Raw genomic sequence first — 16,661 nt, forward strand, 5'->3', positions numbered from 1 at the left:
ATCAACCTGGTCAACAGGCTGCATTTAGACAGGCAGCCCAATTCTAATATTTTTCCCCCCACTAATTGGTATTTTAGCCAATCAGATCAGTTAAAAAAAAAATCTGATGCGATTGGCTAGATGGGATACAGTTTATGTCAAAGGCCGCATTTACACAGGCAGCCTAATTCTGATCTTTTGCCCTATTATTGGCATTAGAGATTATATATTTGATCAAACGACCAATTAGTGGTAAAAAAAAATCCAAATTCATCTGTCTGTGTAAACACAGCCAAAGGGACGTCCAAAGTTGCATGTTGGAGGAGAATTTTTAGCATTTTTGCTAACCTTTCCTAACCTTAACCCGCTGCGTAAATTCTCCAACCTGCTACGAAGTCACTTTTGACCGTAGTTGTTTACCACCTAGTCAAATCTAACGTTGTAGGCCAAGCCTTCTCTAGCTACCTACCTGCATGGTGATAGATCAAATAAGTTTGCAAAACACCACACTTGGTTGGTGAACATCTTTATTATCAATCTTGTTTATTTAATTTTTCATTTCATGCAATCAATTGCTGTATCATGACCATCAACTATTGTTTATCCTAAAAATGTCTCATATCGACAGTGTAGTTACAGCAAACCACTCATCATATACAATTTACAATGCAAATGAACATGGCTCTATGGTTGCATTTACACAGGCAACCCAATTCTGATCTATGCCCAATTATTGGCAAAAGAGCTGATTTGATTGGTCAAGAGACCAATTATAGGGTGAAAAGATTTGTCTGTATGTGTAAATGCAGCCTTTGTTTTCTGCCCTGTGTGTGGATTAGAGAACAAATCAGTGCTCCCTCCGATATATATCTTGGATTGTTGTCAGGTGCAGACCTAGTCCTAGTTTGGCTGTGTGTAGTTAAAGCAAAATCACTCATCATATACGATTTGCAATGCAAATGAACATAGCTCTATGGCTGTGTTTACACAGGTGACCCAATTCTGGTCTTTGCCCAATTATTGGCAAAATATTTGATCTGTCAAAATATAAAATCTGAATTAGTCTTCCTGTGTAAACAGCCTTTGTATATTTTTCCTTCGTGAAATATAAAATACTACAACCCTTGCCACGGTAGGCTCCTTACAATCTCTCCCAAGTGGGTTAACTCTATAAAAGCCTCACTTGAGGTGACATGAGTTACCAGATTGTATGCATACCAACACATTTTCGTACCCATTTTGCATTACTTTAACGGTTCTAAAAAGCAATAACACATTTAAATTGCAGCAGTGAAAACACAGAAATTACTTATGCTTTTGTTTAACACCGGTTTGGTTTTCAAACTCATCTCACTCTAATATACTTAATGAAAGAAAACCATTTTTTTTACCCCTCACAACCATGTTATTTTCTTCTTCCGCACAACCAAGGTACAGTTACTGTCTGAAGAAAAAAAAGGATAATTTCAATTTGTTTTACCTTGCTTTTGATTGGATAGGGCCCTGAGTAGTAGATCATAAACAGAAATTAGCTTGCTTGTTCATTAATAATTCTTAATTTATCCCCTGAAGGGATGTCACTCCAGTTAAGGTTACTAAAATACAACCTCCATACAGATGTAGGATCTTAAATTTGACCTATATAGCTAAAATAATCCTGCAGCAAAAGTATTTGAACGCAATGTTTCTTGATCTGTGGTTAGGCTATTAGCTGGCCAAAAGTAGGCTACATGAAAATGCCATTACTGTTAATATAACCGTGTGTTAGTGTGGGTTTTCAGTGAATTTACAGTTCCGGAAAATTCAGTAAAATTCTCTGCAACAAAAGAGTGATCAAATTAAGATCCTACATCTGTACATGGTCATGTTGTAGGCCTACATTATGATGGCTTAAAATAACTGCCCAGTCAAAATCTAACTTTTAAAAGCTCATCTTTTAACTCGTACCCAAATAATTTTGACTCATTCTATACTTGTATTTGTGGCCAAAATTTTTGGCCAAGACGTCTCAATGAGGGGTTTGATTAATTTCGCCCAGGCGCCCACGTAGGCATGTTTTGCACCGGGTGAAAGTTCAGGCATGAGCTAGGTGCGACGTAGGAGCACGTGGAGTAATGAGTAGGACTCTTGTGTTTTCAAATGCAAAAGTGATTGCTTTTGAGCTTTATCTGCCTTCCCAATGAAAATGATTTAGCAAATTCTAACATTTGTTTCATGGAAAATATATGTATGTTTCTGGACGATGCACCACGCTGCCTTGTTGACAAAATGACCGAGCCGCGTAGATTACTGTTCCATTTGAGAAGGGCGCTTTCCCCTCCCCTCTTTCGCACGATGATATAATGTGCCTTTGCCAGGTACCCCGCTGCTCAGTATAATCGAATCTACCCACTGACTCATTGGCTGAGCTGGCCAATCAGCTGTTTACTTGTCATGGATATTTTTATGACCAGTATACGCCCACACCATTCAAACACAGAAAAGCTGCTTTTTAACTTTTTTATTATTTTTTTTTCCCAAGAAAGATATTTCACTCATATTAACCAGGTTTCCAACTAACCTTTTTATGCGAGTAAAGTATATGTCAGGTATAAAATGTAAAGACAGGCCTGATGGAAACTGAAAGGTTTTCGGTAAACTTTCCAAATGTCGACAAAACAAAATACACTAGACAAGGTGGGATCTTTTTTGTCTGCAAAATAAATTATGTGAGAAATGTCAGTGGAAACGCTTTTAATAATAATGTCATCATGTAGGCTAGGGTTCCCCAACTGGCGGCCTGGGGGACAAATTTGTCCCAAGTTTTCTGTGAAAATTTGTATATATATTTTTTTATTGTTGGTCAAAAAAGACTGTACAAACACCAGCAAATCAGCTCCAAGTGATTTTAGATTTGTAAATAGAGAGATATACAGTATGTGATCGTATACAAATGTAAGCAAAGTTTGAAACGATTCTGTTTTAGTTAAATATTATATAGTTTGGGCTTCTTTAGGTCAATTTGCAGTTGACAAATTATTTGTAATTATGTTCTGGCCACCTGACCATCCACTCAAGAAAATTAAAAAATCAGTCCACGGCTGAATCTGATGATTTATCACTCCAGTGTTAATCTGCTAAATTGTAATTATTCGATGTATTGCCTACCTCATGCCTTTTGCACACATTGTATATAGATTCTCTTTTTTCTACCATGTTATTGACTTGTCTATTGTTTACTCCATGTGTAACTCTGTGTTGTTGTCTGTTCACACTGCTATGCTTTATCTTGGCCAGGTCGCAGTTGCAAATGAGAACTTGTTCTCAACTAGCCTACCTGGTTAAATAAAGGTGAAATAAAATAAAAAATCTAGATGCTGATCCCTGATGTAGGCTATAAGTGCGCTCTAGCCAACAGTACTGTATCTGTGCACTGTTTGCTGGAGCGCACTGCCAATACCGGAGTGGGAACACTCAGCTATATAATGCCATTTTTTGGGTGAGAAAACCATAAAAAGAGTTGAATGTGATGGAAACCCATTTAACTTGTATTTTTTTTGTCGGTACATGAGAATTTAAACGCGAAAGCTATTTTTACGTGCCCTACGTCATCACGCATAGCCTTTCATCTGCAACATCTCTGGTGGAAAAATGTGCATTTTGTTTTTATGCAGATTTTTTTTTTTAAATATTCACATGGAAATCTGTCACCATTAGATGGAAACCTAGCTATAGTAATTAATTATAGATCATATTTCATAGACATTTGGAAACACTGGATAGCTACTTTAAGAGGCTTTACCAGCTTCCACACTACTGCATGTTGTTTCAAGATGTTTTAGAGTATGTTCTCTCTGCAGGGCAAACAAACAAAAGGATTAGCATTTCACAATAGCAACACGTGTGACATTGTCCAACATGCAGGAGACACACTGCTCAAGTAACACCCCGCAATATAACACTACCAATGTAGGACAAAGCTTAATATTGGCTGTGTAATGCAATCAAACAAAAGTTCATACAACGGCAAATGTTAAAGGAAGCTTCCGACTAAATCTATCCAAGCTGAAGAGAAAGCAAATGTAACATGAATGAAGTCATCGATTAGCACATAAAAGTTCCCAAGAGTGGATTCAGACATAGTTTTAGTCTGTGTACAGTATGCAAAAATGAAATATTACAATTTTTGATTGTCTATAAAGCCAAATTACTGTCCTATAGTCACTGGGTCGAAGTTATGTTGCTAATTGTTTCCTTACCAGGAAAACTGAATAAGAATCAATGTAGACATAACTGTATTACTGACATTACTGTATATCAACAATAGAAATACGTGGAATCGAAGGCTGTTTGAAAAGCGAATGAAAGTTTCAGAGTTGTGTATAGCCCAACATTGCATAGTAAACACGTGAAATAATTGATTAAGCAAAAGAGCGAGTGCATGATCTTGCCTTGGTGGCATGAAAGATTTCATATGGAATTAGGTGATAACCGTTGTCAAGAGTAAAGCATTCTAGTGTTTTTTGTGTCCTATTTACAATCTGAAGTTCTCACAACTATTGAACTTTCCACTTAAAAAGCAACTTTCATGAAAAAAAAAGTGTTCATATCTGATATGAGTTGTAGTCATGTGTATCAACTCTGGTAGAAAATAAATCAACCGTATGGTGTAAAAACTATCATTTGGGGGTTAAAGGTCCAATGCAGCTGTTTTTATCTCAATATCAAATCATTTCTGGGTAACAATTAAGTTTCTTACTGTGATTATTTTCAATTAAAATGGTCAGAAATAAACAAAAATACCTTCTTAGCAAAGAGGAATTTCTCAAGCAAGAAATTTGCTAGGACTGCCTGGGAGTGGTCTGAGTGAGGAGGGAAAACTGAAAACTAGCTGTTATTGGCAGAGAGGTTTGGAACTCTTTGTTATTGGTCTATTAACTAATTTACCACCTGGTGATGTCACCAGGCAGGCCAAAACTCCACCCCACCAAAACCAGTCTTTTACATTTGAGTCATTTAACAGACGCTCTTAACCAGAGTGACTTACAGTAGTGAGTGCATACATTTTTGTACTTTTTTTGTGCTGGTCCCTATAGGCTCTTACACTAAAAGGGCATTATATCATCATTTTCACAATTTCACAGTATTATTCCAACCTCATAGTGTGGCAATATATATAACACACAGGGAAATCACGTTTTTGACTGCACTGGGCCTTTAAAGACAGGAATTTCTGAGCCTGTCTAAAACAGAATTTTGGAAAACCATGATGTAGCCTATGTTATGATTGGGCTAAACAAACGATGCCTCTCTTTCCATTTCGTAGCATCATTTTAAAATACAAGGAGCCAGATCAGTCAATTTGTTGAGATATTCAGTTATGCTTGTCCATGTCCCTAATGCTTTACATTGAAATGACAAAGAAGTGAGCGTTGCAAAGTGGCATCGACTGGCAGACAATGTTCAGAAATGCAATGCCACTCTCATGCACACCTGTAAAGCAAGAGCACGGCACCGCCAAAGCAAAGGCAAGACCATTCTTCATTGTAAATGCACAAGTGCTATGTACAGTAACTACTCATAAAGACTATATTGAAGTGTGGATTCATATTACAATCAAAACACACCTCTTTGCAAGGAACTTAAGTTAAATCCACTTCATTCCATGAACTGTGTATTGCATAGGCTGTTTGCTGAGAAACACCAGATTCCAAAAGCCTTAAAAGATGAGCCAAGGATTTGTCTACTGTGGCACTGTCAACAAATGGCAGTAATGTGTGTTTAGTACAGGGGTGTGAAACTAAATGACAAAATGGCCAAAATTTGAGGCAATAACACATTTTGATTATTCATACAAATTTGAAAGTGCAGATTTTATAGGTTTTCTTTTTTTGGTGTTCAAGTGCATAAATTTGTTCTCACATTTATGGCTTTTAAGTAACAGATGCATTAAATTCAGGCAGGACACAGTCTTTTGGTGTGCTTGGAGTTGTAGTGGCTCCGCATGTCCTTGCGAAGGCGAAACTTCTCCCCGCAGACGCCACAGATGTACAGGTGCACGTCCATGTGCTTCTCCAGGTGCTCTCCGCTGGGAAAGATCTGGAAGCACACCTGGCAGATGGTCTCGCCGGCCGACAGGTGCGAGATCATGTGGCGCACATGGTCGTGTTTGAGGAAGGTTCCCTGGTCGCACACGGGGCAGACGTAGCGCGCCATGCCCTTGTGCATGTCGGTGTGCAGCCGAAGCTGCCGCTCACGCAGGAACTGCTTGCCGCACGTCTGGCAGGTGAACTGCTTCTCCTTGGTGTGGACGGTGTAGTGCTCCCGCAGGTGGCAGCGCTGGTAGAAGCCCTTACCACAGATGGCGCAGAAGTGCTTGCGCCGGTGGTCCGGCTCGACGCCGCCATCCTCCAGCAGGGCGGGGCGGAACAGCTCCTGCTCGTGGCAGGCCAGAGCATGCTCCAATGCTAGGCTCTCACTCTGAAAAAGCAAGCCACACTGGGGGCAGGCCAGGTCACCCCCCTCCAGCAGCCCATCGTCCATGACCTGCGGGTCCTCGGGCAGGGGTGAGTCTCCCTCCTCCCCATGGGAGTCGGTGTCCGCACCCTGAGGTTCGCCACAACGCTCAGCGTGCTCCTGCAATTGCCTCCCCTTGATTAGGACCTGGCCACACCTCCCGCAGGCACAGATGTGGCCCATGTGGCTAGAGATGTAGTGAGCTGACTGGTCCTCCTTTGTGAGCAGTTCCCCGCACAGCTCACACGGTGCGCTGTCCCCGTCCTGCTTCTCCTCTTTAATCTTGCGCATCTTAACAGGTATGCCAGAATCCTTGTTGCTGGACATGTGCCCCTCGAATGGCTCGTTGCTGTCGCCCATGACTGAAACACAAGCCTCTGCCTCCCGGTTAAATTTAATCGGTTCCCTCATAGTGTTGCTGAGTGCACTGTGCCTCGCACTGATCTCTCCCACCTGAACTACCTTAATGCCATCCATCTCAGACACCACGTCTTCTTCCAGCTCCACCTTGATGGTGATATTCCTAGCAGAACCAGGCTCGTTATCCGTACCAACTGTCATGGACCTGATCACTGTGTCAGCGTCTGACTTGTGGTCCGGCCAATCCTCTTCACCCTTGCAGACCACCCTGTGCTCCTCCATCCCCTCAGAGGCCGAGCTCTCCACCTTGCTGGAGTCGTTGTCTGCCTCGGAGCTGGTCCTGGGGACCTGAAAGGCCTTACGATTGGTGCAGGTGAGGATGTGCTCGATCAGCAACTTCTCGCAGCTAAAGACAAAGCCACAGTCGTCGCAGGTGTATGTGCGCCCGAAGCGGGGGCGCTCTTTCAGGGTGGCACTCCGGCCACCGGGCCTCTTGCGCAGGTCACAAGGCTGCTCAGCCACACTGTCTAGAAACGGTGGTGCAACTACTACCAAAGGGGACGCCACATCCTCCACCACAAGTGGAGGCCTGTTGACTGGGGCAGGAATGCTTGGTCGCACAGGCACAGCAGTGATGGCAACTTTGGGCAAACTTTTGGGCTCCCCCTCTGGGGTGCTTGGCTTCTGCTGTTCGTACATGCGGACTCCAAACATCATTTTTCCTGCAATTGCCGGGCCAATGGAGGAGGAGGAGCTGGATGAGGTGGTGGAGGAAGAGGAGGAGGCCGAGGAGGACGGTGTGAGGTTGGAGGTGTTCCTGATGTCCCTGAGGTCCTCCAAGGTGTCTGGGATGTAGTACATCTGCAGGGAGGCCATTGAGACCTTGAGCTCCTCAAACTCGTAGCTGCCCACCACGATGCAGCCCAGGTACATGAGCTGCAGGATGAGGTCGAAGCACTCTGCGCTGATCTGCATGTTGCTGAGATCCATGCGAGCTGTCCCCTGCTGGTCCCGGATGAACATCATGCGGAAGTAGGAGCTGCACGCAGCCAGCACTGCCTTGTGGGCCCTGAAGTAGATGTCGCCAATGGCAATACAGCAGTCGCACAGGAAGCCCCACTCCCGTTGGTTGTTGAGCTGCTGCAGCACATGCTCACTGTGGCTCGGCCTCGCCATCACCCTGGAAGAGTGAAGGGGAGAGCAGCGAATTAGCAATCTAAAGATCCTACATTTAGTTATTTAGGATGTATCAAATCTGTTTGAAAACACAATTGCACATCTTAAGCTTAATTAAGTGGTTATTATCCCTGTACAATAACCCTAATTAAAAACAAAGGTTAAATAAAACAATAAAGGAAATAGAAAAATGTAAACTCTCATGCCTTAATTAAGTTCTCAAAATAGTGCTAAACATTGCATGTTGAAGTAAAGTATTTTTAAAAGGTCTGCTTGTGGCACATACTTAAAATAACATCACCCTAAAGATAATTCTTGTCACCCAGGTATGTATTCACACAGGACTATATTATCAAATTGACGATTTCAAAATGATCTAGCCTAATTTTATAATATACAGTAGAGCACATTATGTCTTGAACTAGTGTGGCGGCATAAAGCCTAGAGGTTAGAGAGGTAGGCCTGCAATCGGAGGGTTGCTGGTTTGAATCCAACGTATGATGGGGAAATGTCGGTCGGGATTCAGGTATTCCATCTCCTGACTTTGTGCCCATGAGCAAGGCACCCAATCCCTTAATGCTACACTGTAACAGACCCTGGCCTCCAAACGCTCAGTGTGTGTGTGTTTGTGTAAGCCGTGCTCCTCTGGAAGCAAAAATTACATATCTACAGTATATAGCTAGCTTATGATTTTTATTTCATTTACAGATTTTCTACAGTAATAGTGTTCACAAAGTGGAGTTCAGTCTGCACTGCATTTGTAGCCTTTTTTAAAGCCTATAACATAAAATGTACTTGAACTTAGTTGATCACAATGAAATATCTGTTTGTCTAACAGCTGTAGACTAGTCTATCATATCAATGGTCTACTTTGATAATGTGCAGTGAGGTGATGTCCTCTTATTTATGGCTCAAAAATAGCCGTTTCTTTGTCGGTACTCGTTGACTGCTCAACTCCCACCCACCAATTTTCATTGGCCTGTTTTGGAGACTAAGTCGTGCGGGCATCGTGGCTGTCAATCATACCTCACTAAAAGTAACGATGACCTAAACAGCTTTACAATCATTCCAATCGGAGCATCAGCGTAAATTAGTGATTATTATTTCTTGTTGAAAATATGGGAGGACCAAACAATGTGAAACCAAAATGGAGAGACCTCCACGGCAGTGGCAGTGTTGTCGGAAATCTCACGCAAGCACGCACTGCCACCCCCGCGCTCCTACCCGCATTCACTCTATGAGAAAAAAGGCACAGGGTTTTTCCGAAAGCAGGAATGTTTACTCTGTGAAAACACTGAATAAATACTCACCGACAATAAATGAGGAAGACTGTGGATGTAGTAAAACTCAAGTTGGGGTGTACTGTCCAGAAGTTCCACCTGAACCGCTTTTATCCAACCATAAACTTGTGACGAGAATAATCGCGAGGGCGAAGCAAGCCCCTTCTGCAGCACGGATGAAAGAACTTCCGCACAGCCGCTCTGCCGAGCTCGTTCACCGCACTGAGCGAGATCCAGCCCCACTCACGCAAATCCAAACCTCCCGAGACTGGGTGTACTGTAACAAGGCAGTGACTAGGCTGCTCAGCTGGACGCTTACAAGTAAAATGGACGAACATAGAGACTGTGACTGTGGCATAGGCTATTTAGGTTAATAGCGCCAATGCATAAAATTAACAAGGTTTATCTTCCTCCGCATAAATTTGATTAAAAGCCTAATTTTATTGCCTATTTATTTCGCCTCCATATGCACTTACTATAATAACCCACCGATAAGGATGGTGTAGGTACACATTTGATTAATCTTAAAGTTTTACAGAAGTAGGTTTACATCTTGATAGGATGTTAAGGCTACATTTCAGCATAAAGGCAAATTAGAAAAAGATCAAATCTCCACGGCGTGCGTTTATGAGGCTGTACTACTTGGTTATTAGAACTTTGAGGCGCTCTTAAATTGACTGAACATGTCATGTCAATTTTTAAAAATATATTTAGAATGTTACTCTTACTTCAATGTTTGTCAACCAACGACATATGTTTCCGGGGAAAGTAAAACACACGGTATTTACACAATTTGAACAATATATTTTTTTACACACGGTATTTACAAAATGTTCACCTTTAATGACAGAACAGCAAACGTACAGTAGGCTACTGTACAGTCACGTGACGAATAACAACCTCAGGAGACAATCACATAGGAAGACGCGCGAGACCGTGCGAGAATTTCTCTGTGGCAACAAATAGGCTACGTACGAAATATAAACCTTTATTTAATATATATTTCGCAAATAGGTGGTAAGAAAGACTTCCGATTATCGTATTTGCTTTGTTTTGCAAATAGGAGGGGATATCCAAATGCATGCATTGGGGCCGGTGTGGGTTATCGAGGCTGTTCACGGCTGTTGATTTTGTCTGGAAGGAACACTTGATTCGGTCGGCAGGAACACTTGATAGGCTACAACGCATACGTGTGTGAATCGATGTGATGCTGTAGTGAAACAAGCTGGCGAATATATTTTGAGACCGCCTGTGGGTTGTAGGCTACTTAGGGGACTGGCATGTTGACCATCATTTAGGACGGTATTTTTCGGTTATTTGCATATTTCATTCTAAAGCTGACCCCTTTATCTGTGGCGGTTGCAAGAATGCATGCGTTGCTATGTCTGACAGTCCATCATATTGCCCCGACTGATTTGAAGTAGGCAGCATAAATGGATACAATTAAATAAAGGGTTTGCTACAATATAAACATGCCCTATCTATTGCAACAATGTAACGGTATATTATATCGGCCCACTCTCTGTTACAATGTAATAACCTTGCCGTAAGTATACATCGACATAAAATGAACTGTTTTTATGTCAAAGTAATTATTAGGTTGCGGTTCCTCAATGTTTCATCTTTTCACACCAGAAGTGAAACTCTTATTACCTAAGATGTCAACAGGTAGAAAGTTACAAAGATGCCAACATCTGGCCAATAGTCTTTTTTTTTTAGGGGGGGCGGGGTGCTTCTTTCAGTTTTTTGACCAGCAGAGTACGCCATTGTTTCAACAGCACTTTCAGAAATTCCTTAATGCATGCTTCAGAGGTGTGACATTTTATGAACATATGTTGGGTGTGCTCTAGAGGCTGAGAAAATAGTTTGATCATATAGAATCACATGTTGTCTTTGCACAGCAATCAGACCTGGCCTGGGTTCCAATAGTATTTGTGTATATTTATTGAGCTTACCTGGCACAATGGAACCAATTTGAATAGTCCCAGAAGTGCAAACTCCGCCCCAAACTATTTGAAAGGAAGTGAATACTATTTTAACACAGGTCTGCACAACATATCCTCTCCTGAACCTAATTTTTATATTATGAATTACTATGTGCGTATATTTATGTGTGTGACATGAGGTGGAGTGGGGGGTATCATGGACGTTTCCAGCCACAGCCTGTTCCTCTTGCAGCAGCTCAACATCCAGAGGGAGTTTGGCTTCCTGTGCGACTGCACAGTCGCCATTGGCAACGTGTACTTCAAGGCCCACCGGGCTGTGCTTGCTGCCTTCTCCAACTACTTCAAGATGATCTTCATTCATCAGTCAAGGTTAGATGCATACTGCATGACTGTTGCATTCTGTGACACACTAAGGGTGTTATTTAATTTGACCTTTATTTAACTAGGCAAGTCAGTTAAGAATAAATTCTTATTTTCAATGACGGCCTACCAGGGAACAGTGGGTTAACTGCCTTGTTCAGGGGCAGAACGACAGATTTTTACCTTGTCAGCTCAGGGATTCGATCTTTGGTCTTGTTGTACAGTAGCAGGGTCTAGAGACCATCAGAGGTTGTTTCAGTGATATTGGGGATTAGAAGGGGTGTTGTGTAAATTGTCTCACATTGCACTGATTGTTAACCACATGTTTCTTCAGCTGCAAGAATAGATTAATAGAATAGAATTGAGACTTGTAATGCACTTACTTGTGTGTTTGTTTTTGTACATTGTATTACCTGAATGTCCTGCACGAGAGAAGGTCTTGACTAGTTTGTATACATATATTTAACTTAACAAAATCCAAGGGATACTTTGTTATTAGAGACAGGAAATATGAATGTGCTTCGAGAGTAAAGGCTAATATACTCTCCCACTGTCTATCTTCATCTTCATAGTGAGTGCATTAAGATCCAGCCCACGGACATCCAGCCAGACGTTTTCAGCTACCTGCTCCACATCATGTACACAGGCATGGGCCCCAAGCAGCCGGTGGACCAGGGCCGCCTGCAGGAGGGCATCAAGTTCCTCCATGCCTACCAGCTGTGCAGTAAGCCTGGTGAGGGTGGGCCCGATGCCGCCACCGCCGACCTTGTCCGCATGTCCAACCTGTACGGCATTCAGATTTCATCCCAGTTAGCAAACAAGGAGGGTACTGGGGTCCCTAAAGGTAGTGCAGGGGCCCGAGGAGGGGGCGGCCCCGAGGACGTGCGTTCGTCCACTCGGGCAGGCCGCTCCCACACCACCCAGTTTTCGATGACTGTGGGGATGGAGGGCATCCCCTTATCAGGCCGTCAGCCCTTCTCTGGTCTCCTCCGTGGTGTCTCCTCTGTGGCTTCCGGCGACGACTCAGACATCTCAACGCGCATCAAGCAGGAGAGGGTGGAGGAAGAGGGAGAGGAGTGCCATCAGGCGCCAGGCGGGGGAGGGTCCCCAACGTCTCCTTTGGCCCAGGGAGGCAACCCCTGCCAGGGCCTCTTGTTCAAGGATGGCCCCCATGCGCTGCCGTGCCCCCGGTGCGGCGAGCGTTGCTCGTCCCCTGAGGGGCTCCGCGAGCACCTGTTCAGCCACGCCACCTGCGCCCTGGACCCCAGCGGACTAATGGAGGGCCTCTCCCAGGGCAAGGGAGGGGACACAGTGGGCCCTGAGGACCAGCAGCAGCAGCGGGGGTGCCCCCAGGATCAGCAGGATGCAGGCTACCTGGAGGAGGCCCTGAGACAGAGCCAAGCCTTAGCTGACGAGCTAGCCACCGAGCTAAGGCGGAGCAGGGGGGGTATAGCCAGTGGCACCAGTACACCCCCCACCACCACCATGACCACCTCTACTATCAGTCACACACGAAAGCGCAAGATCGCCTGCTCCGTGTGCAGCCTGCGCTTCACCCAGAAGAGCCAGCTGCAGGAGCACATGTACACGCACACGGGCAAGCCGTCGCGCTACCATCGCTACAGCCGCCTCTGCAGCCAGCTCATCCACGCTTCTGGGCACTTCTGTGAGGGGCCACCGGAGGGCGGCGGGGTGGCGGCAAGCACTACAGTAGCACTGGCGGAGGAGGCAAACAGGGAAGCTCAGGACAATGGCAGCTCCTGCTATTCGCTCGACTCTGAGATCTCGCAGGAGAGCGTGGACAACGTCGCTGTGGAATGAAAGCGAAAACAAACTGTAGAAATGAAACAAATACATCAACTCCCATTTTACATAGGTGATGTGCTGGAGTCACCACGTAATTTGATAACTCTTGTATGTGTGATTATGCAGTAGCCTCTCTTTTTTTGTGTGTTTTCTTAGAAAACTGGATTACAATGGTAATTGGTAAGAACTATGTACTTATACTTGTTACAAGGTAATTGACATAAGTTATACCCTTACAGTTACCCGGGGATAACAGCTATGTAATAAGAAGTGTTTTGCGAATACATCTTCATTTTCCCATCTGCACTCACCAGAGACAGTGCACATCTGGTTCGTCTTCATTAGGGCACAACAATAGTAAAACGTTTTTGCAATGGAAAACGAAACTTAGTGATTCTTATTGGACAATTCCAGATAGTACCTCCTGTTTCACCCTGTTTGAGTTTGTTTTCTTCAGTTTGATTCCGACTGAACATGACCCTGTTTCAGTTGCGTTCCTTACCTTTCGTCATTATCTTTCCACTGATCCGGTTGTATCCTGTCCTTTTGTCAATACCGTCATCTCTCTGTCAGTTAGATGAAAACCTGTGATGTGAATCCAGTGTAAAGTGTATGTTCTTTTATTCAGTGAACGGTTGAATAGAATAGAACATGGTATTTAAAAGGAGGAATGTGTTGTCTCTTTCTCAGTTGTCATATTTTACCAGCTGGTGTATTGATTGGAAATTAGCAAATACTATGTATCTGCATTGTTTTCTGAAAATGTGCACTCTCAGAAATAAGTAGCTGTTGAAATGGAGCCTGGCTTGTTGTTATGGAGGGTTGTCAGGGTTACAGGAATTTGCAAGGGACAAATTCTTACGCCCACAATGTTGCAGTACACAATTGATGTATGGTAGTACATCATTACACATATTGGAACATTTAAATATTTCCCTCCAAAATCATGAGTGTTCCTCTTTTTCTTTCTTTAATCTCAACAAGCACTTACTAGCACTTACAAACTAGCAGAGTATACCTAAACTTGATAATTAGCAGAGAATGTGCTTGGCCAGCTTCATTCACCTTCAAGAAGTGTGTACTAACTATGAAAATGGACGTGTATGCAAAAGAAGACAAAGTCACAAGTGTCATTCCAAAACCTTTAAAGCTGGAAAACCTGGGGATGTATTCAAGCGTCACAGGAGAGCTGATCTAGGATCAGGTCCCCCCCTGTCTTATTCATTCTAGATCTGAAAGGCAAAACTGATTTTAAATCAGCCCTCCTCCTCTGAGATGACACATACGACCGTTAGCAGTGTTTAACTACAGAGGAAACCTGTTGAATGTACTTTATCCTGTGCTCCCGAGTGGCACAGCGGTCTAAGGCACTGCAAGAGACGTCACTACAGTCCCTGGTTCAAATCCAGGCTGTATCCCATCCGGCCGTGATTGGGAGTCTCATAGAGTGGCGCACAATTGGCCCAGCGTCATCCAGGTTTGGCTGGGGTAGGCCGTCATTGTAAATAACAATTTGTTCTTAACTGACTTGCCTAGTTAAACATTTAAAAAAAAAATGTAATCCTTGACAACACAAAGAAGGACTTATTTTAGCTCATAACAGGCTAACATGAGTAGAAGTAGCCTGACGACTCACACTAAGTTCTTCCGCTGCTTTGTCGTTCGCTACATACTTCAGTCTGAGACGGCTATCATTGAAGTCATTTTTGGTGACGAGGGGCATTGTACAAAACAAAGTGTTCGCATTTGGTAAAGGGTGGAGGGTTGGGGAGGTACTCAGTTCCAGACTCATGACGGAGTCCACTAAAGTCCGTGGGCGTTGCGTTGCGTTTGGCTGGACCATAGAGTTCGGGTAGCCAGGCAAGAGTAGAAGTGACTAAAAGAGATACTCTGAACTTAGTTCTCTAAAGCTTTATGATTGTGCGATTGTAGATTCATATTTGACGGATATGTGGCAATGGCTATCAGAGTGTGTAGAAGAATGCATCTAGTAATGTTGAACCAGGAACCTGTATGTACTGCGATAGACAGTATAAACCTAGGATTATTAAATTGACCTTTCTGGGTTTGTTTCCATTCTATCCTGTTGGTGTGTGTGACCTCTGGTATGTTTCAGTTGGCTACTCTTCTATGGCTTTTCCACTTTGTCATACACTTTGTCGTTACCACATGGCTGTGGTTTCATGTTTTCATTCATCTGTGTCACTTTTCCATACATGGAAAATGTTTTGTAAATAAATATATTTTTTAACAGATTGTCTCATGTAACTCGATTGATAGGAATGTTTAGTTTCTACAAACCGAACATCTGTTTCCGACATCGGAATTCCTTTCCCTCTCACTATTTCTGTTTGTTTAATGCTGCATGTAATTGCGATGAGATAAATGTTACACACACCAGTGTCTAAAAACAATGGCTGTTGTCCACAGGAGGTTGGTGGCACCTTAATTGAGGAGGATGGGCTCATCGTAATAGCTGGAGTGGTATAGTTGGAATGGTATCAAACACATAGTTTCAATGTGATGCCATTCCATTGACTCCGTTCCAGACATTATCATGAGCCATCCTCCCCTCAGCAGCCTCCACTGCTTTAGTCCCATACTCTACCCTTATCCCCGAAGTGTAAAAACACATTCACTCACCCTCATGGAAGTAAAAGCAAGATTTACAGTGGTAACTTCAATCAGCCTATGATTACACCAATACAATGTTTTTAAACCAGTGAGGACAGAGAAAGTAGGACACACTTCTTAGAGAAGGGTGGAGAATCTCAACACAGCTCAATTTATAGAGCACACCTGGTATGTTCCCTAGCCTGAGTGCAAGTTTGTTTGTGTTATATCATACCGACTCCTTGTCACTCATTGTCATGCCAAACTTTGCTAGACAAGGACTGAAAATGAGTAAGCAAGAACAGCAACATTTCTGGAACCAGGCTTTATGTTCCCTGTTCTTGTAGTAACAACTTCTTACCACCAGAGGCCACTTAAGAGCTGAAGGACTCATCCCCAAAAGGTACCATCAGGCCTCTCTTCTACCCCGTGCTTATTGGTCTGCGTCACAATTTTCATTCTCCACCCTTTTCCACAAGTGTGCACTTGCACACGTTCCTGACATGGATTTAACAAAGGTGGAAACTCCCTCCAAGCCAATGCTTACACCAATCATGTGCTTTTAAATCCATTATGGGGAGTATGCAAGTACACACTTCTGGAAAAGGGTGGAGAATTGGGATGTAGCCATGGTCCTCTGAGTGAA

General features: G+C 43.3%; 2 protein-coding genes across 3 annotated transcripts; one reads left to right on the forward strand and one right to left on the reverse strand.

Annotated features, from left to right (window-relative positions):
- Nucleotides 1-489: 489 nt before the first annotated feature.
- Nucleotides 490-9,536, reverse strand: LOC129817737 (zinc finger and BTB domain-containing protein 1-like). Its single transcript, XM_055873248.1, has 2 exons — nucleotides 9,321-9,536; nucleotides 490-8,014 (listed from the first exon to the last, which is right to left on the reverse strand). Exon 2 carries the CDS (start codon nucleotides 8,008-8,010, stop codon nucleotides 5,914-5,916), a length of 2,097 nt encoding a protein of 698 aa, XP_055729223.1. The 5' UTR covers nucleotides 8,011-8,014; nucleotides 9,321-9,536; the 3' UTR covers nucleotides 490-5,913.
- Nucleotides 9,537-10,205: 669 nt separating this feature from the next.
- LOC129817739 (zinc finger and BTB domain-containing protein 25-like) lies at nucleotides 10,206-15,655 on the forward strand. Of its 2 annotated transcripts, none has more exons than XM_055873250.1 (3): nucleotides 10,206-10,307; nucleotides 11,416-11,605; nucleotides 12,169-15,655. In XM_055873250.1, exons 2-3 carry the CDS (start codon nucleotides 11,433-11,435, stop codon nucleotides 13,415-13,417), a joined length of 1,422 nt encoding a protein of 473 aa, XP_055729225.1. In that variant the 5' UTR covers nucleotides 10,206-10,307; nucleotides 11,416-11,432; the 3' UTR covers nucleotides 13,418-15,655. The 2 variants fall into 2 exon arrangements, with proteins under 2 accessions (XP_055729225.1, XP_055729226.1); XM_055873251.1 differs by having other exon boundaries at nucleotides 10,207-10,307; nucleotides 11,469-11,605.
- The last annotated feature ends 1,006 nt before the right edge of the window (nucleotides 15,656-16,661 follow it).

Source organism: Salvelinus fontinalis, chromosome 20, assembly GCF_029448725.1.
Source record: "Salvelinus fontinalis isolate EN_2023a chromosome 20, ASM2944872v1, whole genome shotgun sequence".
NCBI lineage: Eukaryota > Metazoa > Chordata > Actinopteri > Salmoniformes > Salmonidae > Salvelinus > Salvelinus fontinalis.